This window comes from Athene cunicularia (assembly GCF_003259725.1).
Source record: "Athene cunicularia isolate RWA chromosome 1 unlocalized genomic scaffold, athCun1 chr1_part1, whole genome shotgun sequence".
Taxonomy (NCBI): Eukaryota; Metazoa; Chordata; class Aves; order Strigiformes; family Strigidae; genus Athene; species Athene cunicularia.
In genome coordinates, this window is record NW_020799091.1 from 9,876,799 (window position 1) to 9,904,405 (window position 27,607).

Sequence of the window (27,607 nt, forward strand, 5' to 3'; positions counted from 1 at the left end):
TGCATTCATTTTGTGTTCTACACTTGCGAAAGTTTTGTCTCAAAGATATCTAAGCTATACAAAACAATCTAAAATGTGAAGTGCTGGCTACAATGTGTATTTTTTTTCTTCTACTCACAGTACAGGAGAATAGTGGAATTTAGTATTTCAAATAACTAGCCAACTAGGGCCAATTTTTAAAAGAAATAGACATAAAGCAGTCACAAAATTTAGGAACTGAAAACTCAGGTTAAAAGGAACTGTCAGAAGTAGGAGTGCTGCTGAAAGTCAACTTGTAAAAGTCCATGTCCCTAACAGCCAGATCCAAGAGGGAATTTGACCATAGGTGTGCTTTTCCTCATCCTTTAGGGAGATAAGGATTCAAATTCCCCAGGAGACTGAAATCATCTTTTCAGTTGGACAGCTACAGTCTCTCTGCTGGTGTTAGAGGACTTTCACAGCATTCTAGGTTTCTTATTTACAAACCAGGTTTTTTTGGTGGATCACTCTCAGTATACTATTTCTGTCTAAATTGTATTTATACAGGCAACTCTGTAATGGGTTGGGTGTTTCTGGATGCCTCACTGAGGACATCTTCAAAGGGCCTTGTATTAAAGTGGGGAATACAAGTACTTTTGCAAAATTAGATCTACAAATCATATCCAATAATTGGTGAGAACATGAAAGCCTATGCTGCCACTTTTGCTTCCAACTAGTAATTTCAAACAGAACTTTCATATCAATTTCTTCCATACCTATTATTCAACACTCCATACGTAAAATTAAGGCCAAGTCCGTACCAAGTATGTAAGGGCTTGTCCAATTTTAAAAAGTCTGGCTTTTGCCTTTCAGTTTTCAAAATGGGAACTGGAATTTCAGTGGGAACTCCTGCCTTCCTTTGTACATTTAGAATTTAAATCATTTACTAAAGCACCTCTAAAAAGATTCAGATGGCTAACTTTAATTATGCCCTTGTGAAAAACCTTGGAGCAAAGGTGGGATTTTTCAGGAGTGCATATATGACTTTGAAATGAAATTTATTATTAATGAAAAGGCAGCCCTTGAACTTGTCTGACAGTCTCAAGTCACTTGCCATTCCTTGGATATCTTTAAAGGTAAATTCTGCATTAAGACAGCTATTTCTTCTAGTGATGTAGTAGTGGTGACAGGCATTCAATATTCACAGTGGTGACAGTGAGTTAGCAGGGTAATATTATTGTAATTTTTATTGATACAGAAGATTTAAGTTACAGAACATTAGGCAAACCCATCCTCTTACTTGCCCAATATTTGAGGATGAACAATTACAAGAAAATGATCCAGTTACATATAGTGAAGCTAACGATTAAATTACACTAAAACTGTTAACAATATTATATTGTAAAATATAAGTGTACAGTATATAAATACAATAAGCTTTCTGTTCCTTGGCAGGAACGTAAGTCAATCACATAGATTTTTCAGTTTTAATTTAGCTTGTGCTAAAGTACATTTCCATCTTAAATATATATTAATGTAAACCATACCTATTATATCTCTCAGTTTCACTACCTGCATCCTCACTTGCAATTTATATTACAGTACTTTAAAAGCTGAATGAACACTTATTAGAGGTTTCTGTCAGAATTTCCCATTTTTTATATCTTTGGCAATATTTTGCAGGAACACTCTTATTACTCAGACATGTTTTTACTACATGACATTTTGATCTTATGCAAAGCAAGATACTCTGATTCCTGACTCCTTCTATTTGAAAGAGCAGGCTGCTCAAATGTACTGTATGAGTGTTAAAATAACAAAAATCCTACACTGTAGGAGAAAATTGACATTGTGCAAAATATATTAATAAACATTTTAAAGATTCAAAAGATACACTATTGTCAGACATGGCAACACTGTCCCATTGCATAAACACACTACTTCATATCTGATCAGTCAGTGGCAATACATCAGTCCAAAAATCTGCTCCTCAACAGGCTGCTCCCCGGTCAGACACAGCAGTAAGATGTCTAAGGGTTTTTATTTGGGCCAGATGATGCAAAGTTTGATAGCTAAGCTTACATTCCTCAAACCTATCAAGTTTCTAAACAAGTCGCCCAACTTTCAGAAAGAGATGCTATATTCACCTGAACAGCAAGGCTGCCTATTTAGGTTCTAGGTACCCAGCGTGCAAATCTTCACTGATAGTATCATGTCAGTATTCACTTGTACCAGCCAAAAATCACCACCAAACTCTGAAGTGCTCAAGTCTTTCTGCAACCTGGCAGAAGCATCTTCTCAGAACTGCTCACTTGGATACAATCAATGTAGAACAGATGATATGAATGGACTTGATAGTCCTTTATTCTCCAAACACACATGGGTGGTGTAAGAGTTGGTCAGAAGATCAGCATTGTCTCAACACTGTCATCAGGGACACAGACCATAAGGTACCCGACAACAACCTCTTTAGAACACAGCTGCCAATCCCAAGAGTGGAATGCAGTGCAAGGGCTCTTGAATACAGAACTGTGTGCTACAACAAGCAACAAGTGCTGTGCTATTCTTCGGAATACTGGACCATGTGGTACAAAGAGTGCAGTGCTATTCTTCATACCCGAGCCATGCGGTACAGAGTGTTGTGCTATTGCTCGGTACCTGAGCCTAACTGGAGCTGACAGAGATGACCACATAACTACTGCCAAAAAAGATGCATTGCAACCGTTGCCATAATGTCATGAACTTTAGATGAACTCTGCTTCATTATAATACCAAAACACACCTCCTGGTTGAAGACTACCCACCTCTAAGACCAACCATGCCCTAGTGCATGCGCGGTAGCCTCGCTCGAGAAGGGCAGAGATCCCTGAGGCAGAGGAAGAGCAAAGTGTGTCACTAAGCATAAAAGATGACTTCTGGACACTGAAAATTTGAAGCTTCCCTACCAGCGATCACGATGATCGATAACGGAGCATTAGCTGGGCCCAGGACCATTAGGATGTCTTGAGACCAGCAGTGGTAGCTATAACCTCTCCTTCTCTTCTCTCTAAACTTACCTTTCCCCCTTTCTTTCACCCATCTCTTACTATCACGTGCCACTTCACGGGCAACACAATAAAGTTGCACTGTTTGATTGATGCTCCCCTTTGGTGTTGGTTGCCTTAATTTTGCACCTTCGAGATCATAGTAAATGAACCGTCATGAGTCCACTGAGTGGACTGTGACAGGTAGAAAGGTGCAAAACTAACAGGAAAAATAACTTTCATTAAATCTTATCAGTCCTACTAAATATGTTCCATGTAGAAGTATTTAATGTCAAGTAAAATATGCTGCACAGAAATATATTCTATCAGTGTGCAGTGTATGGTTTAGGTAAACAACAGATTCATTATGAACAGATGGAAACACTTAGATCCAATGTCTTTTAGAACAGCTTACAGACTAAAAAAGCTTTAAGATGAAAAGCTGAAGTTTGCCTCTCTGCTAACTAACTGTGTTTGCTCCCCTGTTGCACTTTCACACGAAAGATTAACTCTATAGTATTATACCTGCAGAAACTCATCCATTTAAAGGGCATACCAAGTATTTAACTTTGTTCATGCTAAAATTAAAATAACAGCATTACTCAGAACTATTGCTTGACCAAAGAACATTCAATTTGAACTACATGCTGTAATGAATCCCTGTTAGAAATGCCCTCATCAACATGGAGAAGAAAGTGCTCAAATACAGCCACCACATGGTAGATGACTAGGGAAATGTTCTGGAGAGAAAATATAAATATAGATATATCTAGCAGTATGCTACTCTAGCACTGTAATGCCAAATGGTAGATTACCAAATGGTAGATTTCTGAGGAATACGCTGAAGGCAAGAAAAATATTACATCTATTTCTATCTTAATTTATATGAATACGGTAGAGAGGTTTTGGCATATCGTATTTCTGGGGGGAATGTTATAATTAAAAATATTTCTTAGAAAAAGGAGTTTCTTCATAACAAAAATTAATATGATAAATACAGTTCTGTTTTTGTACAAAATATAGAGTGCTTTTAGAAAACAAGACCAAAAATAGAGCTTTAGCATTTGGAGTGCAAGTCATCGATGTAGTGTGAGCCAGAAAGTCAAATAAGAACCCTGAAAATCAGGATTCCGGCTAGGGGCTCAGCCCACAGGCTTGCTGAACAAAACTAATTTCTACCCAATTACCAACTTGTTCTTTTTTTCTTCCAAAACAGACAACAGAAGCAACAATGAGTAAAGGGTATGTTAGATCCTATTTAAGGCAGAACATAAGAATGCAAAAATAATTATTATATGTTCCAACATCCAGCAATACAGATAGGCAGTCTACAGACTTCTAGAAATAAGTAAAAAAAATACAGTATTCCGTACATTTGTACGGACATTGTACAATAATAAACTGCTTATCATTTGTGGTGTGGAATGTTTTTGCATCATGGAAGTAATATTGATCTGATAAATAACATCTTGTAACTTTTCATTCAAAATCCAAAACGGATATATAATTACTTTCTTAAAAAAAATGTATTTTCACATGTATACCCTACGTCTTACATAAACTGTACCTCTCTACAAAGTACCAGCAGTTGAAAGCAAGTCCTGAGTCACTTCTTCAGACAACCTGCAGGCATGTGGTGTCCTTGAGGAAGAAAGTGTTTCAAAACAGACATCCTTGGTGCCCCCCTCAGCTCACAGTCTTGTGGAATCACAAATTCTTTCACAAATCACTCACAGCTTATACACTTACACTGTGAAAGTATGGCACAAGCTCCATTCTAGAAAGCAGTGTCTCACCCTTTACTTCCTCATACAGAAATTAACATCATGAATCTTTAAGCTGCTCTGGACAGTCAGACCTCCACGGCTCTGCTGAGCATCACAGTTGCCCTCTCCCTGGAGAAGGAGTCTGACCAGGCTGAACAGCTCATGGTACAGGAACATATAGTAACAGATCATGTAAAATGACAAGAATGCTCCTACCTAGATACCTTCTGGTATAATAAAAGATGCAGCCTTTACTTCTAAACCTTACCTTACAGCCTTGTACATTCTTCAGCTTAAATGTTAAGATGGTGAATATGACAAAAATGCCTTTATGCTTACTGTCATTTAACCCACCACCAGCAGTGGTCTGCTATACTAAACGGAAAGGGCTTGGTCCTTCCAGCTGCTTGAACTCCCCTTGAAGCCAATGTGAAATGACTGAACAAGAGTCAGAGTCATTCTGCACAGTGCATTCTGATTCCAGACATACCGACTCCCAGGATCCAGAGCCAGGCAACTACAACTATCCAAAAGCTTCTCTATGGCTTCTCTAAAGTCCCTAGAATGGAAATGAAAAGTTCAGCTGCTCTTTTTTAAAACTAAAGTGTCTCTGCTTCACTGAGGTGCAATTCACCACCTCAGAGACAGCCAAAAAGAAGGTCTATGCATCACTGGGCTCCCACTGCAACCCTCACAACAGAGCTGCAGTGAAAAGAGCAGTGCCTAGACTTGCTGACTGGGTATGAGGTATGGACTGACTTCCACCTTTTCTGAGAAGGAAGGCATCTTGACTTCCTTATAAAAATTATTCTTTTTGTCTCACAAATAACTTAAAATCATATTTCCTTCCTGTTTTTATGTATGTAGTTTAAATCCTGACATCAGTTCAGTTTTTCAGCAGATGAGCAGAGGTTGAGAGCAGAGGAGTTAATTCAGGTAGAAGATGGCAAGTAATGAAGGCAAGAACTGAAAGGGCCACATGCTATCTGTCAAGAATTCATTTAAAATCCATCAGAATTTGTCCCACACGTAGGTCTGCCATCCATCTAGGATTATTTCTTGTTAAGGAATAAAACAGTTCACAGTGCCTGGTTGTTACTTTAAACCAACCCCTAAGTTTGTAGCATTTAAATCTGCAGAGATGCTCTCCGTTACGTTAGCTAGAACTGTGGATGCAGGATAAATGATTTCTTCAACTGTCACATATGTTCCTGTTAAAAATCCAACAACTCCAATGACAGCTATGAAAACATCTTTAAATACTGTCCATAAACTTATGTTTTCCTTGTAGAAAGTGAGGATTTCAACCAGAGGTGGCAGAATCAGTGCCAGAGTGCTGCTGCTGACAGCTCCTACAAAAGAAATCACCAGGTCCAGGCGAGGGATCAAAATTGCCACAGCACCTAAAACAAAAGAAGAGCAACAGTGCCTTCAGATTCAACATCCTCATGAAAAAAAACAACCATGACAAACACATAATCTAGTGATTTAGGCTTTTTACACAGTTCTGTCATACAATATTTTTCCAGCTATAGGTGGTGTGCGCTACACAGATTGATACATGTACCCGTAAGATACATCTTCATGCTCATGGGGGATACTCAGTTTCAATTCTGAATTTCTGCAGGAGATGGTAGAGCTTCAAGTTAAAGTGTTCTTGTACTTACAGAGTAAATAAATGTGACCTGCAAATAATGGAGAAATATGAAGTTGTATGGAGATGTTTTACTTGTTGGTTATTGGGTTTTTAAAATGAAAGAACAAAGCTCAGGAAGAGCAGGGAAAGTGGCTGTTGCATGCTGCCCAGGAGACAGTGGGCAAAAATGTATTACTGTTAATTACTATATATCACTAATAATCTAAAAGTGACAGAAAATAATTCAGAACGAACCAAACTTGCTGGCCAATTGGCAGTCTCACAATCATTTAAGTCACTTTTACCTACAAACTTGCCTCTTGAAAAATGTCTATACCATTGCATTCAATTCATAAAATGTTACTATAATAATTGCCCAGTCAACTAAACAAGAACTTGGCTCTGCCAAGAGACAAGTCTGAACACAAGCCCCACTAAGCCTCTTAGCACAGTGTAAAAGGAACAAGCTATAGAAAACTCTTTCCTCTTAGGATATTATTAATAGAATGAATAATTAATAAATAGATATTGTTTTATAGGTTTAATTAATAGAGCACAAGTGCTCCAGGAACAATACTGACAGTTTAAGATCGTTCAGAAGATAAGTAACCATGATGACCGAAGACTGCATCAGTGAGCAGTGGTGTCAGGAGAAGAATTGGAATGGAATGATGAGAACTAGGTGAAATTGTGCAGTATAATGAACTTTTGAAACTGATGATGAACTGAGAGCTGAAAGTTCCTGTAAAATCACCGAAAACTCTGTATTGTATGTTATGTAGAATCGGATATAGAGATGGCACTTTTTTGTTAGCTGTGGCCACTCCCTGAGGTGATGGCCCAACTCTGAGTTGTTAATAAAGCAAGCCTAGAGGTACCCGCTGTCTGGTGAAATCCTTTAACACACAGTATGGCCCATCTCACCTTCTGAAACTAAACCATTCATAGAAACAGAATCCATCATGTTGGACCAGAACCACTTCTGGTTATAACACCTTCAGCTGACAAGCCTAGGCAAGGTACTCTAGTATTAACTCAGATACACCAGTTGTTATGTAATGTTTTCAGTCCTGTATTAGAAAACAGCTTTCAAAAGGTAGCTGAGCACAGACCTCTATACGATCCCCTGTATGTGGTGGAAATACTTGTCTTTTTTCCCCTTCTATGAATACACCATCTTCTAGCTGTCAGACATTAGCATAAACATCCAGAGCATCTGCCTGCTTGCCATTTCCTATTGCCTCTCATCAAGACATGGAAGCAAGCAGGAAGGGAATGGTGAAAACTGGTGTAAAAGCCACCAGCAAATCAAAAATACCACATAGTGTGTTTCAGTTCTTCCATACCTCCCTTCTTAACTCTTAAACCATAGTAAAAGCATGTTTGGCTTTACAGTGACTCCCCAACCAATCAAATATTATGCAGACAATGTTTATGTCAATAAACAAATAGAACAAGGAGGAAGGAAATCCTCACATAACACATGAGGATTAAAACCAGAAGGTGCGTATCAGCTTTATAATTTCTCAAGATGAGCTTTCTATTTGCAGAGCATCTTTGCTGTGGACTAAACGTTACCAGATGCCCTGAATTTTGACAACTTCTAATTCTGAAAGGCAACATACTCAAATGATGTTAGGGTTGACGCTCTCCATTGAGAATATCTAACTTGGGGAAAACTGCATTGGCAAACACACTCAAAATTCACTTGCAGAACACAGTAGCTATCTGCTGCTACCAGGTTTGCTACACATTTTAATAAAACCCATAACTACAGAGATCTCACATAAAAAGGAGGTAAGACTGAAGGTATAAGCCCACAGACGAATAAAGGACTCTCCAGCCCATCCTATCTGAAAGAAGCATATCATGAAACAGATCTGCCGTGAAAAATCAATTAACTTGTTCTTGCTTGTCATGACTATCATTTATTAACACTTTGTGTTTCTAGAGATATGTGAGGCACCACAAGACCACAGAAGGCTTGGGCAGACACAGGCGTCCTTCAAGAAACCTTAGGAACACCTTGACACTCAAAATTAGGTAAGACAAGTTTTTTATCCCAGCGTTACGATGGACCTACTCAATGCCAAACAAACCGTTTCTTCCATTGCATGAATATTACATTTAAAGACCGGATATGTCACATGTTTATGCATTATCTAGGACAAAGCTGAATGAAATGAGACAGGAGTCATGCCAAAGTTAATAAAAGTCACAAAGTACCCACCTCTGTAACCTTCACAGCCATAACTCCATTCAAACCATAAAAGTAGGCACCATGAATGCCCAAACAATGCAGGATGGGCGTTCAGACCAGACTGACTGGCAAACATGCTTGGTACTTGCACAGCAATGCACAGTCCATAAGTAATTGAAAAGTGCAGCTGAGGTATATTTGCAGTGACAGGTAAAACTCTCAGCTAATTAATAGGTGGAATGTGTCGTATGAAGTAAAAGAGAGGGCTGCACATTTATTATCTTGCCAATTTAATAGGTGGTGTGGGTGTATTTTTTAAATATAGATTTTCAACTACTATGACAGACCTCTTTCAATTCTACATCTGTCCAGAATTTAGAAGGCACTCATTAATTTATAGGTCATAGTTTTGAAATATTCTGCTTTATTACAAACAATGGGAATATTTTTCCTTTTTTTTTTTTCATTAGAAAATACAAAATTACAGTTTATAATTGCTTCAGGTTACAGAAAAGCAAAATGCTGTGTGTTGGTTTGGATCACATCAAATGTTTGTCTGGCTCATACAAATTTGCATGAATATGGATATTGCTGTGGGAGGAAGTTTGGAAACATATTTCAAGGTTTTAATCAGTGTCTTATTTATTCTCTAAAAATCCAAGGGAAATACAACTCATGCTTATTGCCTATAAAAGAATGTCCTCAAAAGTTAAGAAAGGTGTCCAGTTTCCAAAATTAAACAAAGGACATTCCTACAGGTAGGGAGACTGATTTTCCCAGCCACGCATATGTTTTAAAAATACATCAAGAAGAAATTCTTTACCTTTATCAACAGTCATGAAACTTTCCGGTTTGAAAGCTCTGGGAATCTCAACTGAAGAAATAAGTCCTACAGTATTAATATGACACTTATTCTTTGGGCAACAGTTAAATTGTCTTCAGGCTCAAATAAGAGAGCAAGGGCTACATGAGCAAAGCAACCTACAGAGATAAGATACAGCATCATGTTGCATATACCTTAAACTCTGCAGTCTAATCTCAAAAACTAATAATAATGGTTTCCAGCCTCTCTCAGCTATGTAGTCACCCATTTGTGTCAGTTGGGGCTTTTTGGAGGGAGGAATAATATAGTTGGATGCTTCTGTTTTCTTAAGGGACACGCTACCCCAGTGGAAAGATAGCCTTAATTTTATTCTGTTTATTTTACAGTGCTTCTTCTTTTACAACTTTCTCTCCTTGTTACAGAATCAGAACATTACTAGCTAGACTTGCTTGCTGAGATAATTTCAGTGACTGCTGGGGGAAAAAAAAAAGTTTTGCCATCTTTACTACTATCCAACCTAAGTGCATTATAACTGCAGATGAAGTCAAATATGCAATTACCATACTCCAATACTTCCCCTAGTAATAAAATATCAAGCTACTTTATTTCTATCAAAAAGTAATGCATATGCCATGCTAAATCTTGGAGCAAGATGGGTACTGCCATAATTAGGCTCTATGGATCTGAGTAAAGATTGAGTTATAATTTTGGTCCTGTCCATACAGAGATCAAAAGCAAAACATATTATGACTTCATCAGGAGACTTTAATGATACAGCTCACTTAAAAGCCTTTTTTCCATGTTTCTAGTAGGATTTAATTTATTTGTAAGCATTTATAGGAAGCCAGAAAGCCATTTTGACATTTAAAAGGGTAATACTACTGATAATAAAGCTGTTTAATATTTATTTACTCAAATCATTAAAAGAAATTACTTTCAGATAGTACCAGATTTTAGATTTTATCTAAGTATTCAAACATAATTCTGACAAAAAAAACAGGTTAGCAATATTTAAACATGTGCATCTGAAGAAAAGAAGTAATATATATCTTACCAGATTAGTAGCATGGCCCAAACAAATTGTCCTAATAGCAGATTTTATAAATATGAATGGTCAAAAAGACTGAGGGCTTCTTAAGTATGAGAAATGTTGGATATTACTACAGCGTGGTAACTTCATGCAGTTGAAGAGCAAAATAATTGTCTCAAGCGATATATAACCAGTTTTCTTCAAAGGCAGTGATGGTGCTGGAAGTCAGCACACTCCAAACTTACTCTCTATATGTACCACTTTTCCATGATCAAACCAGAAGATTGGAGCATTGATGTATTAAAGATGGGTGTCTGACATACATATGGCTTTCCAAAAGCACAAAACAAAACTGTATTTTTAACAGATGCTTATGATACAGCAAAGAAAGAGACCCTTCCAGGAAGAAAAAATACCTAGAATGAAATGTTTGCCAAAGAATTCTCCCTGTAGGCAAAATGGCACTTCAAAATACCAGCCTGAATCTTCCTTCCTATTCTAATATCCCAGGCTGTGTTCTCTATCCATCTTTCCTTACCGGAGTAGTGCTCAGTCAGTCAAACTGGCATCCTCTTCTTCCCTTCACCCTACTGCACTCTTTCCTGGATCCTCTTCCCTAACGCAGCACCTGCATATTTTCTTCAAACTCACTCCTTTTCTGCAACAGTCCCTTCCACATTGCCCAAGTTTTTTTTCCTTTACCTCCTAATAGAATAGAAAACTTTTCTCTACTACAGACTACCCCAGACGGCTTAGGAGGTTGGGCTGCAAGGATTTTACATGTGCAGGCTGGACAACTACAAAGTCAGGACATCTATGTCTTCTCAAGTAGTCATTTGACCAGGGGATCCGTGTTGTGTTTTCTATGCAAATGTATCTCCATGCTCTGTATGATTCCTATTTCCACCTTGGCTTGCAGGCAGGCAAAACAGTACATGCCACCCCTCGGACATCAGCTGAACATACACAGAATCACAGAATCATAGAATGTTTTGGGTTGGAAGGTACCTTATAGATCATCCAGTTCCAACCCCCCTGCCATGGGCAGGGACACCTTCCACTAGCCCAGGTTGCCCAAAGCCCCGTCCAACCTGGCCTTGAACACTGCCAGGGAGAGGGTACTGCAGGCTTTAGGGAACCACAACAAATAATTTATCCCTCTTTTATAAAACAGTAACATACTACACAGAATTAAAGCAATTCACATTTTAAAAATAAATGACAAAATTTTAATGAAATTTAGTATTTCAATAAAAAGCTGGTCATTTAAATAAGTTACAAAAACTAATGCCTTCCCTGAGAGTTCCACAGTGGAAACTAAACTGGTTTGATACATATATACAAAGGAATATGAGACCAAGTGGAAACCTGTTACTAATCTTAAAATAAACTAAGGCAAATAATCACTCAAGATCATTTGTGAATAGTTTACAGAGCTTTGCACATAGGTAGAAAGAAATCTACGTATCGAAGGATACAGTTTAAAAAAAAAAAAAAAAAAAAGGATTTTAGATAAAGATCCTGGTATCACATAACTGTGAAATAGAAAATTCTGACTAGAAATGCTAATTAACATAGGGTTTGATGTATTGTTTGCTTTAGCTGTTGAGACATCAAAAGACTACAAGATACATACAAAAGATATTTTCTTTTAAAAATATTTAGATTCAGTTCACCAAAAATAATTTTCTTAATCCAGTTTCTTAAAAAGTATGCTTTTAAATATCAGCTCAATCTCAAATCCAAAACTAAACAGAAAAAGGAACAAAGCAGAAGATAAATTGCAGTTATACTACAAGGTGACAAATTCTACTTTCAGACTGGAAAGGAAGAGAGATACAGCTTGCACGCAGGACAACCACACACATCATACAGTTTGGCTTTATTCCCTTTGGAATGAAAAACTCATCATTATCTCTCTGCAACATACAATATACAGAGACAGAAAGTACTTCACATCATTTGTCCTCACGCTACAGCTCACTGTGTATTGTTGGTTTGTCCTATGTTAGTAGAGGTAAAGGACACTGCCCCAACGTACAGCAGAGCCCTAATAACATGTTAAGGGAACAGGCAGATCTGTCCCTTCCCCAGAGCCCTCCACATCAGTTTCTCAAGGATGTGTTAAGTTCATTTTTAACAGCACTTTGCATCAGAGATCTCAAAGCTGTTTACGGAAGGTTTTGTATTTATAAGCTTTTCGTTCCTTATACAAAAAGACGCATAAAGAATGATGTCAGACCAAACAGCATTTTAATGGGAGCAGAGTCCAGTTCTCTCACCAGATTACCTAAAATGGCTACAGCCAAGGTTCAGGATTGGCACATACCACTGGTACGAGAGCCCCCTTCCAGGACAGCTTTCCCTCATGCTCCACTAATAAAGTCTCTCCCCTTGAGTTGTCTGAGCTCTGTATAACCCTAAAATTCAGGTAGTGTAATTTGTTCAGACTTCAGTTTCCAGGACCTGCACCCATTTTAAGCAGAATTCAGTGTCACAACAGTCCCATGGAGGAGGAGGCTGCATGAGCAGGTATAGATTTACACAAACAGGGACAGAGTATCAGTGATGCAGCTATAAGGCAATTCTTCCTCCTACTCACCTCCTTGGGACCACTCAAGAGTGATGTCAGATGTCAAAGTGGCAGTTAATAAACTGCTTGCCTACCTCATCCTGTTCTGTCTGTCCCCCATCACATCTTTGGGCTGTGAAAATGCAGGTTTTTTTGGTATGATCGGTACTTATTGCATATGGTGCACACTGCATTATTACTGACATGCTGATAAATTTACTTGTGAATTTACTGCAACATATCAAAAGCAAATTAAAAAAATAATGCCCATTAAAAGATAACAATTGCACTGCAGTGGGATGACCAAAGCATTTACAAAATAATGCTTTGCAACAGCTAGTGTCACAGGCATAAGTTAGTTAAAGCCTGCTGTGTTGATTGATGATACAGAAAAACCAAGCTGCCAAGTGCCTTGGCTTCCCAGAGAGAATCACGTGCAGTAGCTAGTCGAGGTTCAGCTCCCTGTGTTGACAGGCTTAGTCAGATTAAGTACTGAAATATGACCCGCAGTCTAAATCCATCAAAAAATGCAGTCATCTGCAGATGTTTTTAATCTTAATTTGTTGGCATTTCACCTCACAAAGTGAAATTCGGAGAGAGCAGCTTGCTTCATCATGTAGGAAAACTCGACTGGCAAATGCATAGCTGCCTACAGCTCAGCAAGGGGAAATTCAGGAGCAGCGTGTGTCTGAGGCACCGTCCTCTCCCACAGCCAAGTCAGCTGTGCTCACTGCAGGCTGGGTCTTACTGCACAGGCCACTCTTTGCCAGCTGTCTGTAAACACCCACTGCATGCTCTGCATGTCCAAGAGAAGGGGTCACCCTGCTTAGCATTCATTCTTAATTTTTTGTGATCCAGGTAAACCAATACCCAACATAAATATGTGACTGTATATCATAAGCCTGTACAGCTATATACTGTCCTTTAGCTATAATTCTGAAAGAGCTCATCATCATCTTTTCAACTTGATGGGAGGGAAAATATTATAGGCTAATGCTTTAGGCTGTTACACAGAAGTAAGGGGACTCAGGTTTGATGCTTTCCTCAAGGGTTTAAAACCCACTTTGAATGTTCCAAGCACTCAGTTTATAGTTTTCACCTATAAAATTACCCTTCAATTATCTTTTTCTAAAGACAATGCTGTTAACTAAATCATGCAAAGAAGTTGCCAAAAATTTAATTTTACTCTTGATTCAGAAGATTATTCAAGTTATATAATTTATTTTTTTTTAAGAGCCTCAAATTGCTGATTCACTGAAGTTTTGTCAGAGGGATTAGATATCAAATTTTCTGCAGTTTTTAAAACACAGCACCATTGCAACATTTCTAGGGGAAAGAAAACATTTTAAAACCTGTGCATGTTGTCAACATATAAATGATGTAGCTATAAACATCTCACTATGGCTCCTGAACAAGGAGTTTTCTGAAAATGAACATTTTATACCATTCACAACTTTAGCAAACTTAAAGTTGCATTTCAAATCAACTTTTTATTTAAGAATGAAGCAGTTTAATTTCCTGCCCTATAATGGTCAACGTAAAACAGCAGGCAGTTTTCGTGTCAAGAAGTTTTCTGTCAAAAACAGTACTCATAAAAGCCAGTGATTTGGCAGATCTGCAGTGGATGTAGGTTGCTCAGAAACAGCAGCACAGCAAACAAGCACTTAGCTGAGAAGGAAAGACAGCAAAGAAGAACAAAACATCTTGATGGACTACTGACTGGAAAATTAACATTTTCACAGTCTATCAGGATACAAGCAGTGCAGCTGGTCTAAAGAAATGATCAGTGAATGTGATTTTCCACAATGAAAGTGATTTTCCACACTGTACAAGTACCAGAGCAAGACAATCTCTCAAAATCTCCCATGGTTGTAATGTTTGGGATTGTAGGTCCTGTAATTTTTTGTCTCCATAAGCAAAGGGAAGGCACCATATCCTTAGAAATAAAGCTTTTAATCTGTCCATAGGAAACCTATTTTCAGCATGTTTCACTTGCACTGGGTTGTGAGTAGCTTTGAGCATATCACTTCCCCTTCCAATGCCTTGGCTTCTTATCTGCAAGATGGTAACAACAGTAGTGAGTTCCTTTGGAAGGCACTTTGACAGTGACAGATAAAAACAATATAAAAATAATAAACTTTGGTATCATTCCAGTAGCTGTTAGGGCTTTAATGCTTATGCTAGAATTCCAATATCAGAGTATCAAAGACTCTTAACTGGCCACATGCCTACATAATAAATGGTAAATAAGGAACTGAGCTGGTGTTACGTGATCAGACACCTTTTAATGACTATCTTCAAATGCTCTGCATTCTGTTTTAGGGATGGTTTTCTTCCTATACCAAATTTCACCATAATTCTTGGGCAATGCTTTTAAGTGGACAATGAAATGATTATGTGAAAATATACTTTATAAAGTATGGACTCCCACAGGATAAAAGGCCATATTAAATATCAAGCACAAGATATTACTGTACTATAATGCCATTTTTTTAACTAGCAGGCATTGCAACCACCACTGCTAACATAATTAAAAGTATCAGTTACCCGAAGTAAAAATGGTGCCTGCCGGTAGCATTCCAAAGATGCATAAACCTGGCAAGTCAAGTGAATATGCTTACAGTTATAGCTCGTCTGAGATGTGTGCTGATGTCTATCCTATAGCTCTTTAGATAATCATTATCTAACTTTCCACAGCTAAAAAAACCCCAACTTTTTTTTCCCCCAACAGTTACTGTTGAGTTAATGTTTAAATGCAATCTCACTTCCATTCTCTAAAAAAAGGTGTCTAAAAAAGGTAGGTTTTCAGATGGAAGTCATTAAATAAACTTTAATTAGAATTAGTTATTATGTTTTTATGTAGAAGCACAATTAAACAATAAGCAATTAAAGACAATAGGATTGTCTTTTCCATCATATAAACTACTCCATTACCCCAAAGTTCAATGTCAACATGACAGGACACATGAAAGGCAACACAGAACATAGGCGTTGGCTTAAGTTTACCTGTTTCAGAACGGGCTTGTACTGCATACAGCTTTCAGAGAACATTCTCCCTTGAACTTAAGAAAAAATACTGTGGTTCAGTACTGCAGAAGAAAAGCCTTCATGAGAAAACCTCATTCCTCTGAAGAACATAAGCCAGTTAGTTCAGACAGTCCCTCAAAATCACCATGTTTCTTTTGCAACACTAATTATGTGATGGTGATACCAAGGGATAGCATCACTCTTTGTGAAATCCTGCCCATCTGGGACAAAGGCCCTAATGAGGAGCTGGTTTTCTGCTACTGTGAGACACTGAAATGTCCAATGCCTACCTCAAAGCCTGCTTGTATCTGTGCAAACCTCCCAGAGAAGCTGCTGCAGCCTGTGACTGGTCTGGAGGATGTCGCCCAGAGAAGCGGGAGTGGATTGAAGGATGCACCAGATACCCTTTAAAAATAGCCTGAATTCTGTATCTGGCCTCATTGACAGCTTCTTTGTGAGATATAAATAATTGCTGCTGAATTAATCTGAAATGGTTACTTTACAATGATAAGTTACCATAATTTTGTGTGATGAAAACCTAAGTTTACATTTGTGTCTTTCTAAATTATTTTTAATCTGGTATTCCCACAGAAAAAAAAAAATGTGATTCATTTGGCAATAAAGCTATTTTGACGGCCAGCAATCATATGTTCATCTTTTTCTTCTAGCTAACAGACGTCTCAATGTCCTTTTGGCATGACTGTTAACACGAGTCACAATAAATTTTATTGTCACAGCATTGGCAAGATTTTACTTCTGATAAGCCCAAAATAAGCCATCTTATCTAGATCTACTAATAAAGCAAAAAAAAAAAAAAAATCTTTACTATATAATACACTCTGATACAAACACTTGTATTAATTAAAATTTACTGAAATATTCTTGTAGAAATTATTATGTACATTCGATGTCTACAGTCTTTGTATTACTAACAATAGCATAAACTAACACAAAAAAGTGGATTACCATATGTTTGAAATTCATCAAGCCCCTAATTTTTTACTGTCAAAAGAATTGGTGCAATGACTTCATCATTAGCTCTGGATCTCACTGTATTTATAATGTAATATTCAAATGTAGAGTATTTTATTAATCCACAAAGTTAATTTTCTTTAAGTATAGGAAAGATCTTTCACTGGTTTTTGTTCCCAAAACATGGATGTTGATGCTGAAACACAATTTCATTCTCAACCTAAACTAAGGGAGCAGTTTATTCCTTGTTAAGAGCTTTGTAAATATTGATTTACAGATGCAATTATAACCATGGAATTAGAATACTGATCTACCCATTGTCCCTGTAAGAATCAATTTAGAAAACAAGTGAATTATTAAGAACACAAAATTTCTACAAGTTTTGTCAATTAGAATAAATTATATTGCTGTTTATAGATCAGATGGGGAAGAATTTCCTATCGTTAGTTTTCCTCTAAAGAAAAGGTCATGAAAGAAACAAGGCAAAGTAATTATGAAAATGCTCACAGGATAATGGTAATATCAAACTGTATGAGAATGGACTTAAGAGGATTTTCCAAGACAAGTAAAAGGATGAAAAACTATAGTTGATGTGGATTTAAGCAAAAGGGGCTTATGGTAAGATAGATCAGTATTGGCTGTTGCTTTTTGAGATAAATAAAAACTGATGGATGGATCAATCTTGAATGTAAACAGCATGTCACAAAAATCATATTTTATAGGTCAGGCACAGATGAACACCACTGTGAAGGAATGTTAACATGATCAGAAAACACAGCAGATTACAATTTTGCTCTCAGTCCCACCAGCGAATACCCATTACTTAGGCAGTAACACTCCGTATTTGTGTAAGTGAAAGTTTAGTGTGTACCTTATGGACTGAATACCCACTATGTTTTTTGGGTAACTATACTTAATTATTAAAATATTTTATTTTATAGAACTGGTTTTATATAATTTGCATAAATTATAGACTATTGATTATAGTGAACTATTAAAGGAATACTTAGTTTCAGTTATTGTATGAAAAGCAAAAAGACATAGAAAAAAATAAGTACATAATTGCACTGAATGTGAACAGATTAGGCACACATTCAAGACTGGATTGCTCTTCCAGATTTGATCTCAGTGAGGTATATGAGATCCTCTCCCAAAGACCTTGAGGGATCTATTACAAGTGAAATGAAGAACATTTTTTGTACTAAGGAATGCTCGGATTTTATCCCTCCCTTTCCTCCCTTTGTTATCACAAGGTATCTTACTCACTCTCAAAATATGTGATTTTTTTTTGGATGAGACAAAGCACTCGAGAACAGAGTGTAAAAAAGAAAGTCCTTCAATGAAGAGGAAGAGTACATGACAAGGGCTTAGCCATCAATTCCGCTTAGGGCATGAATTTAGCAAGTATAGCCACAGGAGCAGATCATACAGCCATTCATGAGCACCTTCCTCTTCAGAGTGAGTTGTGGTATTTCAGTAAGGCAGGGAAAGGAAAATCACATAAAAAAATAAAGCAAAACTGATGTAAAAATGTAACACCGCAAGGATGTATTTAATTTAAATATGTTATACACTTTTTCTTAATTCTGCCCTGTCATTTTAAGGCTGTATACCTTTATTATGCAAGCAATCTTTAAAGTCCTAACTGCAGCAGGCTGGTGCAGTCATTATAATGGAAGTCACAGAGGACTTAATTCTCATACCATTCCATCTGTATCTCAAGACTTGAAGTTAACTTTGCTGCCCATTATACACGGTAAGGGTAGAGGAAACAAGACAAAATTAAAATTTTATAATTGCTAATTTTGACCGACAGCAGTTCAGAAGACAGAAGCAGCTGCTACTACCGAGCAATTGCTCTCCAACGCTTTATAAAACAAGACAGACATTTGAAAGCCTGTGAGGATCAGCTTATCAAGCCACTAATCATGAATAACACTAAGGCATTACTGATATTTTAGCTTTTATGCTTATTTGAAGCACTAGCAAAGAAAATACCTGGAGTGACTGATTCCAGCTATGAAGTAATTTTTTTTTTAAAAATTTAAATCAAAGCAATGTTTCACTTTTATCGAAAAGAAAAAGACGCACTAGGATGCCAGAATACAAACTGGCAGAGAAGTTACACTTTGATGGCCCTGAGTATTTTCGTTACTGCTAATTGTTTTCAACACACAGTGAAAAAGTTCTCAAATATTTTAAAGGAATGCTTTCACTACCTTTATCCTTTGCAATCTTCAAAAGGCCTACTTGCAATCTGCCTATCATTTCAAGCATCTTGAAAGAAAAGCTCTGCACATTTAGCTCTCTGAACAATGACCTATCTATGCATGAGAGAAAAACCTTTTTCACCATCTATAAATTAGGAAATTATTTTAAAATAAATTTTGAAAATAATTAGAAGTCTGCATTCAGGATCTCCTGCTAGTTGCAACCCAACCTTAGCAGCAGATGTCCTGCTGGGGCTCATTTCAAGAGACTTCCAATTATTTCTGAAATTTTTCACTCGGTATACATTAAATATGGTATTTCACCAGTCAAATTTCAAATGCTTTGTCATGCTAACCTAATACAGATAGAGAAGAACAGTTTTTACTCATTTTAAAATGAGCTCACACAAGACTGCAGTCAATTGGAGAGGCTGACTGCACTACCCTTGCCTTCCCCGGGAAGGCAGAGTTTGCTCTCTACCAAGTAGTGCTGTTTGATGCACTTTGATGTCCTGTCACTCTTAAATTTGTATAAAATCTTACCTAAATGCCTCTTGTTGGTTGGGTGATACCCAAAGTGTCACACACACATAATGCATACAAGTGTGTGTCAATTCTCCAGTGAACTCTCTGCACAGAGTCCATAGCAGGGAATTCAGTAGACCACAGTTTGCTGCTACTAGAGCCACAGTTGAGATCCTTGATGGTCTACTTACAGGTAGGAAAAATAATTACCACCAGAAAACTAAAACAAAATGTCAAAAATTTGTAAACGTAAAATGTATCCAGATATGTTTAGCTGAGTCATTTCCTTCTTGCTCAGTAGTCAAATCTTTCCATGTGCTGCAGTTGTGGCTAAGACATTAAAACGTGCAAATTCTTGCTTGAAACATCTTCCTATTTAGTTAACTGTACTAGTTAGACCATTTTCTTCTACAAGCATATTGTGAGGACAGCATACCCGAAGAGAAATTAAATCCCACAGACCATAGCTGGGTTATGGTTCTCTTTTCACCTTGTTTGTGTTAAAAAGAAATACTCCAAAGGAAAAATGGCTTCTGTAGGTAAGTTGCAAAGACTGATAACAACTTCTGTCAGCATTTTGCTCCATATCTTTTACAAAGATTCCTGAAGGGAAACACTTTCAATGTTTTTGACAATAATTTTCAGTTTTCTTTCCTCATAGAATTACATTGCTCCCCAGTCATATTCATTCCCTTCCTTAGTAACATGTTTAATAGGTCTTACAGCCTGTATCTGAAAACAACTTGGAATTGTTGGAATTTTACTTTCAAAAGTATATTAAGTAACATCATAAGTCTCATTATTAAGTGATAGACTTCATTGTCAATTAAAGGAATTTATTTGAGCAAATACTGCTTAGCTGGTTTTGCTGAATTTTTTTGTATCTACTTTTTCCCAAAGTTGAGCTACTCCTTAACAAAGATGTTTTTATCTTTACTGAGCTAGGTCCTCAGCAGAAGAGGACAATTGTCAGCATCTTCCAACTTACTAATTAGCCCACATGTCTCTACTGGCTCCATAAATGTCCTGTCTGCAAAGAGGTAAGTTAATGAAGGGATTCACTGGCTATCCCATCCTTCTTTTAAGCCAGAGCCACAGGATAGGCCACATGATGTTGAAAGGAAGTAAATACCAGATTTTCTTGCAATCTCGTTACTGAATTTACTAAATGAAGTAAAATAAAACAATTTTTATTCTAACCTTCCTCCTGAAGGATGTTATAAATACATGTCAGCTTAAATTTTCAGAAGAAAATTTAAAGGAATGCAATAAAAAGATAATGTTTGATTTCCTCCCTAGGCAATATGCAATTAAGACGCAGAGAGGAGATAGCATTTAAGGAGGACTTACAGTGGCTGAAAGACGAGGCACCCAGAGAACCTGTTGAGAGTGCTGTATCCCGCAGTTCTACTGCAATTTAAATGGCTGTCTGCTCATATTTTCTCAATATTGGTAAAGAGAAACATATTTCACTTCTGAAATATGTTCTAAACAGACATCACTTTTATTACTAGCAGACTTGTCACTCTCAGTTCAGTGTACTGAGTGACAAACATTACAAAGGTGCATCAGTACGAGTAGCTGAAAACAAGTGCACCAATTGATTCAGGTTCTTGCCATACTAACACTTTTCTGGAAGCCCTGAATTAGCTGCAGTCAAAGAAATGGAGATGGAAAGAGGTGAAACACAAGAGAAAGTAATGATTCTCAAGGGAAGAAAATATCAGTGGGAATGAATGCAGTGAGGTAAGACACTGTGATGATTAATATTTGGACATCTATAATATCACTATGGCAGGAATTCACTGTGCTAAATGTCATATAAAAAAAAAATTCAATTTTATTTCATACAGCTCCATTTCCTTCCAGAAAATTTCTTATGCCTTCAGCTGAACGAGAATATCACTTTTGACTTCAGCACAATTTTCTTGTAAATAGATATCAACAGAAAAAGATGGAAAGACTGCAAGGAGATAATTTTATTTTTAATCCTATCATAGAATAAAATTGATGCCGAATCATGCTATTTTTTACAAGATACTTTATACCTATTACATAGAAGTCCCTGCCCTGCAGAATTCATAATCAAACAAAAAGCTAAATGTAAGATGCAGTAGTCGCACATCAGGACAAAAATAGCTGACTACTTTAATGCTAAGCATTTTTATATTTTGTTAGAGTTGTATTATAGTGTCAGAAATAAAAACATAGTCTACTCTACATTATTGTTTAACTGCCCGTAAAATTGTATACTAAAAATGAAACCTTTCAGAAATGACATTGAAAAGGATCCAAAACAATTTCCTTTCTCCATTCAAGAAAACAAAAATCAATTTAAAGAAAAGCTTTTCCTGTATAATGCTACAGTTGAAAATGTTATAAAATATAAACTTCTGAAACTTAGTGGTGTTGCTGGAGACCCATACTTTTAGAAAATATCTACTTCACTTAGGTATTGAGGAGCAGCCTGAAATGCTTGACAAGCTGTAATCAACATCATAGCACTGCTTAGTTATGTCTTTGGCAAGACCCATCATTAAGGCAGAATACATTCTGACCCCAGTTGGTCCTCAATGACAACTGGTAACATTTGTAATAGATATGGGAAGCACAAATTTCAATACCAACAAAAGATGCTAAGAAGCTGGGTGTGCAACCTGGACACCAATGAGTTAAAATTACTGCTGTGAATGGTGCAAATATTATTTGCCAACTACAAAAGTTAATTTATGGCTCCCTGGTGAAAAATGCATGTCAACTCAGTGAAAAATCACAATGAAAATATCTTCGGTTTTTGACATTTTGAATGGCTGGACCTGGCGCCTGCCCGAGGGCAGTGTGTGGTCCTTTGGTTCAAGTGCTGACCCCAAATCTGACAGAGATCAGGAGGCCACAGTGCAGTGCGGATGCTCCCTGCAGCCCCTGCACTCCCTGACTCAAAGATTGCTAATGTACCACAATACCTGATTTCTGCTGGGGCACAAAATGGAAATTCTGAGGTAATAACATACTTGGAAAAATGGCAGATTATCTCCAGAAACCACTCCCTGTGTAACTCCCCTGTCTGGCTGATCCAGATGGGAGGTGGCATTTAATAACTATCAGCAGCTGAATGCTAATACAGCCCCACTAACAGCTGCTGCACCAAGTATTGCAACCCTGACAGCCACACTATAAGCAGCTGCACACCCATGGATGGCAACACTAGATATGAAAGAGTTGTTCTTTATGGTCCTCTAATACGAAAAGGATAAAGAGAAATTTGCTTTTACTTGAGAAGGTATGCAATACACCTTTAACAGACTCCCACAGGGTTATAAACATTCACCCACCATTGCTCATGCTGCTCTTGCTGAACTTCTACAGTCTCACTCACTCAAGATGTGAAACTGTACCAATATGCAGATGATATTCTCATCAGAGAAAAGGTGAGACAAATGGCAGCAGCAGAGTGGCAAGCCCTACATAAAGCTTTCTCCACCTGAGAAATCTCAAGGACCAGGTAAAAAATTAAAATTTTAGGCGCTTGGAGGATTGCAGGTATGAAGTGCTAAGGCTTGGACAACTGGCCCAAGCCAGAGCTGACCTATAGATGAATCCTGTATATTTTATAACTGATAACCATTGTGCTAATAGGTATTGTACTAAGTTGTAACAAACCACCTATTCTGATGTGTACTGAAGCCTGAACAACAGGCCCTGAGCCGAAGCTGCTAACTCAGTATGTAATCATTAATGAAATATGCATGGAAAATGTAGCTATCTTAAATGTATCTTTTTTCTTTCTTTATGTGTGGATAAAATAACAGGGTCAAGACAGTTGTCTGTCTCTGTGGCCTGATGTAAGACCTTGCATATAATCCAATTAGATAAGCAGAGGAACTCCCTTAGCTTCTCCCTTGAGCCCTGGCCAGGCTCTGGGGAACCTAATGTGAGACTGAAACCAGATATTTCCGCTTAAAACCAAGGTGCCAGCTATTCTGGCTTGCCGATCTCTAGTGTATAAGGCTGGACCCGCTCACAGCGACTTTGGCAGCCTCACCTCCGGGTGGACGCACACGCAGGATTTCCCCCTTGCCGGGACAGGCTCCCCAACCCCTCGCTGTAACCGGGGCTGCCCAGCCACTGCGGGGCTGGGTGATGGCAACGTCTGCAAGGGGTGAGGGATCTTTCTTAATCACTGTTCTCTCTTTCAGGTAGAAATGATCTGATGCATTACCCTGTATTTTCCTATTTAAGTGCACTATTCTGTCTTTTCTTACTGTACATTATTATTCTATTATTTAGTTAAGTAAAATACGCCTGCTCTTTTCACTCTGGTGTCTGAGTTTAATTGGTATCCTTAATCAGCAAACCAAGGCAGTGCAGCAATTCCACTGGACACCCAAAGTAGAAAGAACAATTGGAGATACCGCAGTCTAGGAAAGAGTTACAACAGCTAATGGGAACTTTTGGATATTGGAGAAAACATGTACCTGGATTTTTCTATCCTTGCTCATCCTCTCTGTATTCACTTTTACAAAAGAGAAAACTGTGGAAATGGGACCGAGAACATGAAGAGGCAATCAAAAACATAATACAGAAATTAAAATATCAATATCAATCATTGGGCCCAATTCACCCCTGCGGTCCTATTATAGCAAAGCGGCCTTTTGCTGAACATGGCACTTACTGTAACCTATTTCAAACTGGCCCTGACAGACTAAAGAGACTTTTATTATTCGGCTTGACTGCATTTAAAGAAACACAACAGAAATATTCCAAGTGGGAAAAGGAAATTTTGTCTTTAGTCTGAGCAGTTTAAACAAGTTGATCCAGTAAGGGGTAACCTGTCTGAAAAACCCCGCTGAGTATTGTATTGTTTTCCCTTTCCAGGCATACCAGGAGTGATACCAGAACTCTCCCCTGGACATCGGGCCAAGCATCGAAGGATTATCCTTCTCACAGCAGTAGTCATCACCAGCATCAACTAAATTTGGTTCATACATGAACAAGCTCACCCACGGGTGGAGACCCTTACTTCTTTTATTTATGCTAATCAATATGGTAACTATAGCACATTCTGCATCGTACATGTTTCTCAGTTGTGGTTACAATCTACTATAACACCAATTATAAGAGAAGGTGAAGAGAGCACCTTATCTGCTGAAATTTGAAAGTTAATCTGGGATAATGTATCTAAACATGAAAAGGAATTCCAATCCTGGTAGCATCTAGTTAATTCCACTTGTCAACCCACCAGCAATAAAGCCACAGCTTTAGTTTTGGCAATACACAATGCTTCGGCATATACCATATACGCAACAGCTGCACTGGGCTTAAATCCCAATGGAACTGTACTCTATCCACTAGAACATAGAGTGTGACCCCAGCAAAATGGAAACAAATGGCAAACCGTTGATATTGATGCATGTGTTGTACAGGAACAACAAGGATTTATTCGTGACAGTAATACCATTAAGGCCCAAGACATTTGTCCTGACACTGAACAAAGTGTCATTTTGAAATGCACCCCAATGAAATCCCTGAAACCATAGTAGTATATACTGGAAATAGATGTGTTTGTATAATACCCCGCTGTAATGCTATATTTATTTACAACACTACCTCTGCTGTTCTGTGATTCTATATTTGTTTTCATGTTTTGGAAGATTATTTTGTCATTTACTTGTATAAATGAACTGTTTACATATAGGTGCTATACATCTCAGTTCTTCCAGATTTTTCCATTTATTTTTTTTTCCCTTGTTGGGATTAACATACACAGTGTATATATACACACACACATATATACACACTTAGAAGATCAATATTTTCACAAGAAAAAAAGACTATCAGCTTAGAATAAAAATAATTTGGCTATATGAAGTACACAGAGTTGCATGGACAGATTATAAGAGCACAAGTAATTTAAAGGATAATATTGAACACAAATAAGACAGAATAAAGGTCAACTTCATAAACTCTAAACTGAAGAACACCAGAAGTACTTACATAACTTGGTAATACACGCATTTACCTTTTTCAGTGTGACATTACAGCTAATGGTTTAGCAGAGTGCATGTTTTCTCTAACCTGATTTTTGTATACTTACAAAATAAACTGAGTAAAAGGAATTTAATATATTGGAATTAAGGCTTTTATATCACATTAGAAGACTTTAAAGACTTGTATGATTGTAACATATATGCAATTCTCAAAGGCAGGCAATGTGAATAACCAGCATTACTAACATAACAATCCTATTTTATACTATCCTATACAGCCTGTGTCTAATGATCTCTCTGCAAATGACTTAAGTGTCCCTTTGTCTCTAGAGTCTGAACCACTCAACTAGCAACAGGGCAAAGGGGGATTAACTGCACTGTAAGAACATGAAGCAAAGCCAGAATATTTGTAACAGTGGTATGTGTGCTAAATGGCACCAATTCTCTAGAACTCTAAAGTACCCAGTAATTAGGCTATCTCTTGAAAACACTTGGACAAATAAGTAGATGGCAAGAAGATAAAATGGTAACAAAGGCACATCTAATTTTCCCAGTATGTATATGCATCACCAGCTCAGTGGCCATCCCCTACAGAGCAGATCAGGCACAATGAAGACAGTGTAAATACCATGTTTTACATCTCCACTAGGCAGAAACATACACACTAGCATTGCTGCTTTGTGGAGGAAAGACACTATTGATGTAGAACAGGGGAAAGAGAAATAACTGTCCACATTAAAAAAATGAAAGTGAGAACATTGATGAAGCCTCAAAACTAAGATCTGGTTTCTAACAGTGGAATGTAATGTTCAGCTCTTCCATTAATATATCATATCCCACAAGAATATTGTAATATGAGAACATAGGAGACTATTTTGTAAATCAGAAATTATGAAGTGAAAGTTTCTCATCCAAGCAAAGAGAAGATTCTGTTGTTACAAAAAGATGGTACATAATTGTGTTGTGAATAAATGTAAGTATTTAGGGTTTTTTAAATTTCCAATAGATTTAAAGAAATTTTTTTCAACATTTTTGCATGCAGTTAGTTAGCATCCATAACAATATTTTAAAATAAAATTTAACAGGTAAGACATTAAATATGATTTTGCTATGAGCACAAAAAGTCCACAAGCTTTGTACACACCTAACAGTGCAGGGTCTCTGGACTTATCTGGACCTGTATGAAACTGAGCTGATTTTAGCTTGTCTTAACTGAGAGAGCAATTCTCTAGCCATCAGAACAGACAAATTTACATTTGCCTAACTTGTTCTAGCTTAGTTCTGTGAACACAATATAGGTTAACAATCTAGCAAATTCATGTGCCTACTGAGTAACCCTATATTGTGTATATCAATTTCACATTGTGCATAGCTTTTCCTGTAATAATTCATTTGGACTATGAGTGTTAGCATCATTATAACTGGACTAATAACAACTGCATTGTATTTTAAATATACTCATAAAATATTAGCCTTAAAAAATAAATCCTTTCATCTGTGTATAACATGTTCTGTCTTAGCCTACAGCAAAACTTTGAGTGTAAAAAAGAATGAAATTTAGGAATAAATTCTAACTGAGTGTGATGGCTTGACTCTGGCTAAATGCCAGGTATCCATCAAGTCACTCCATCACTTCCCCCCACCCCCCTTCCCCCTTGTTTTCTCAACAGGGCAAAGAGGGGAAAGAAAATAAGATAGACCAGCCCTTGTGGGTAAAACAAAAACAGTTTTAATAGAAGCAAAGGTCCGTGCACAGAAGCAAAAATAAGCAAACAGATTTATTCTCCCCGTGCCATGGAGAGGCGCTGTCGGGCCCTCTCAGGAGCAGGGCTCCCATACCAGAGTGGTTGCCTCGGAGGACCAAGGGTGACCCCAGCC

The 27,607-nt window shown here is 37.5% G+C and overlaps 1 protein-coding gene across 1 annotated transcript in view; it reads right to left on the bottom strand.

The window, feature by feature from the left end:
* Window positions 1-1,187: 1,187 nt before the first annotated feature.
* Window positions 1,188-27,607, bottom strand: part of SLC36A4 (solute carrier family 36 member 4) — a 97,794-nt gene continuing 71,374 nt past the window's right edge. The window contains exon 11 of the mRNA XM_026854229.1: window positions 1,188-6,150. Coding sequence (XP_026710030.1) covers window positions 5,843-6,150 — 308 coding nt within the window. The 3' untranslated portion in view covers window positions 1,188-5,842. The remainder of the gene's footprint in view (window positions 6,151-27,607) is intronic.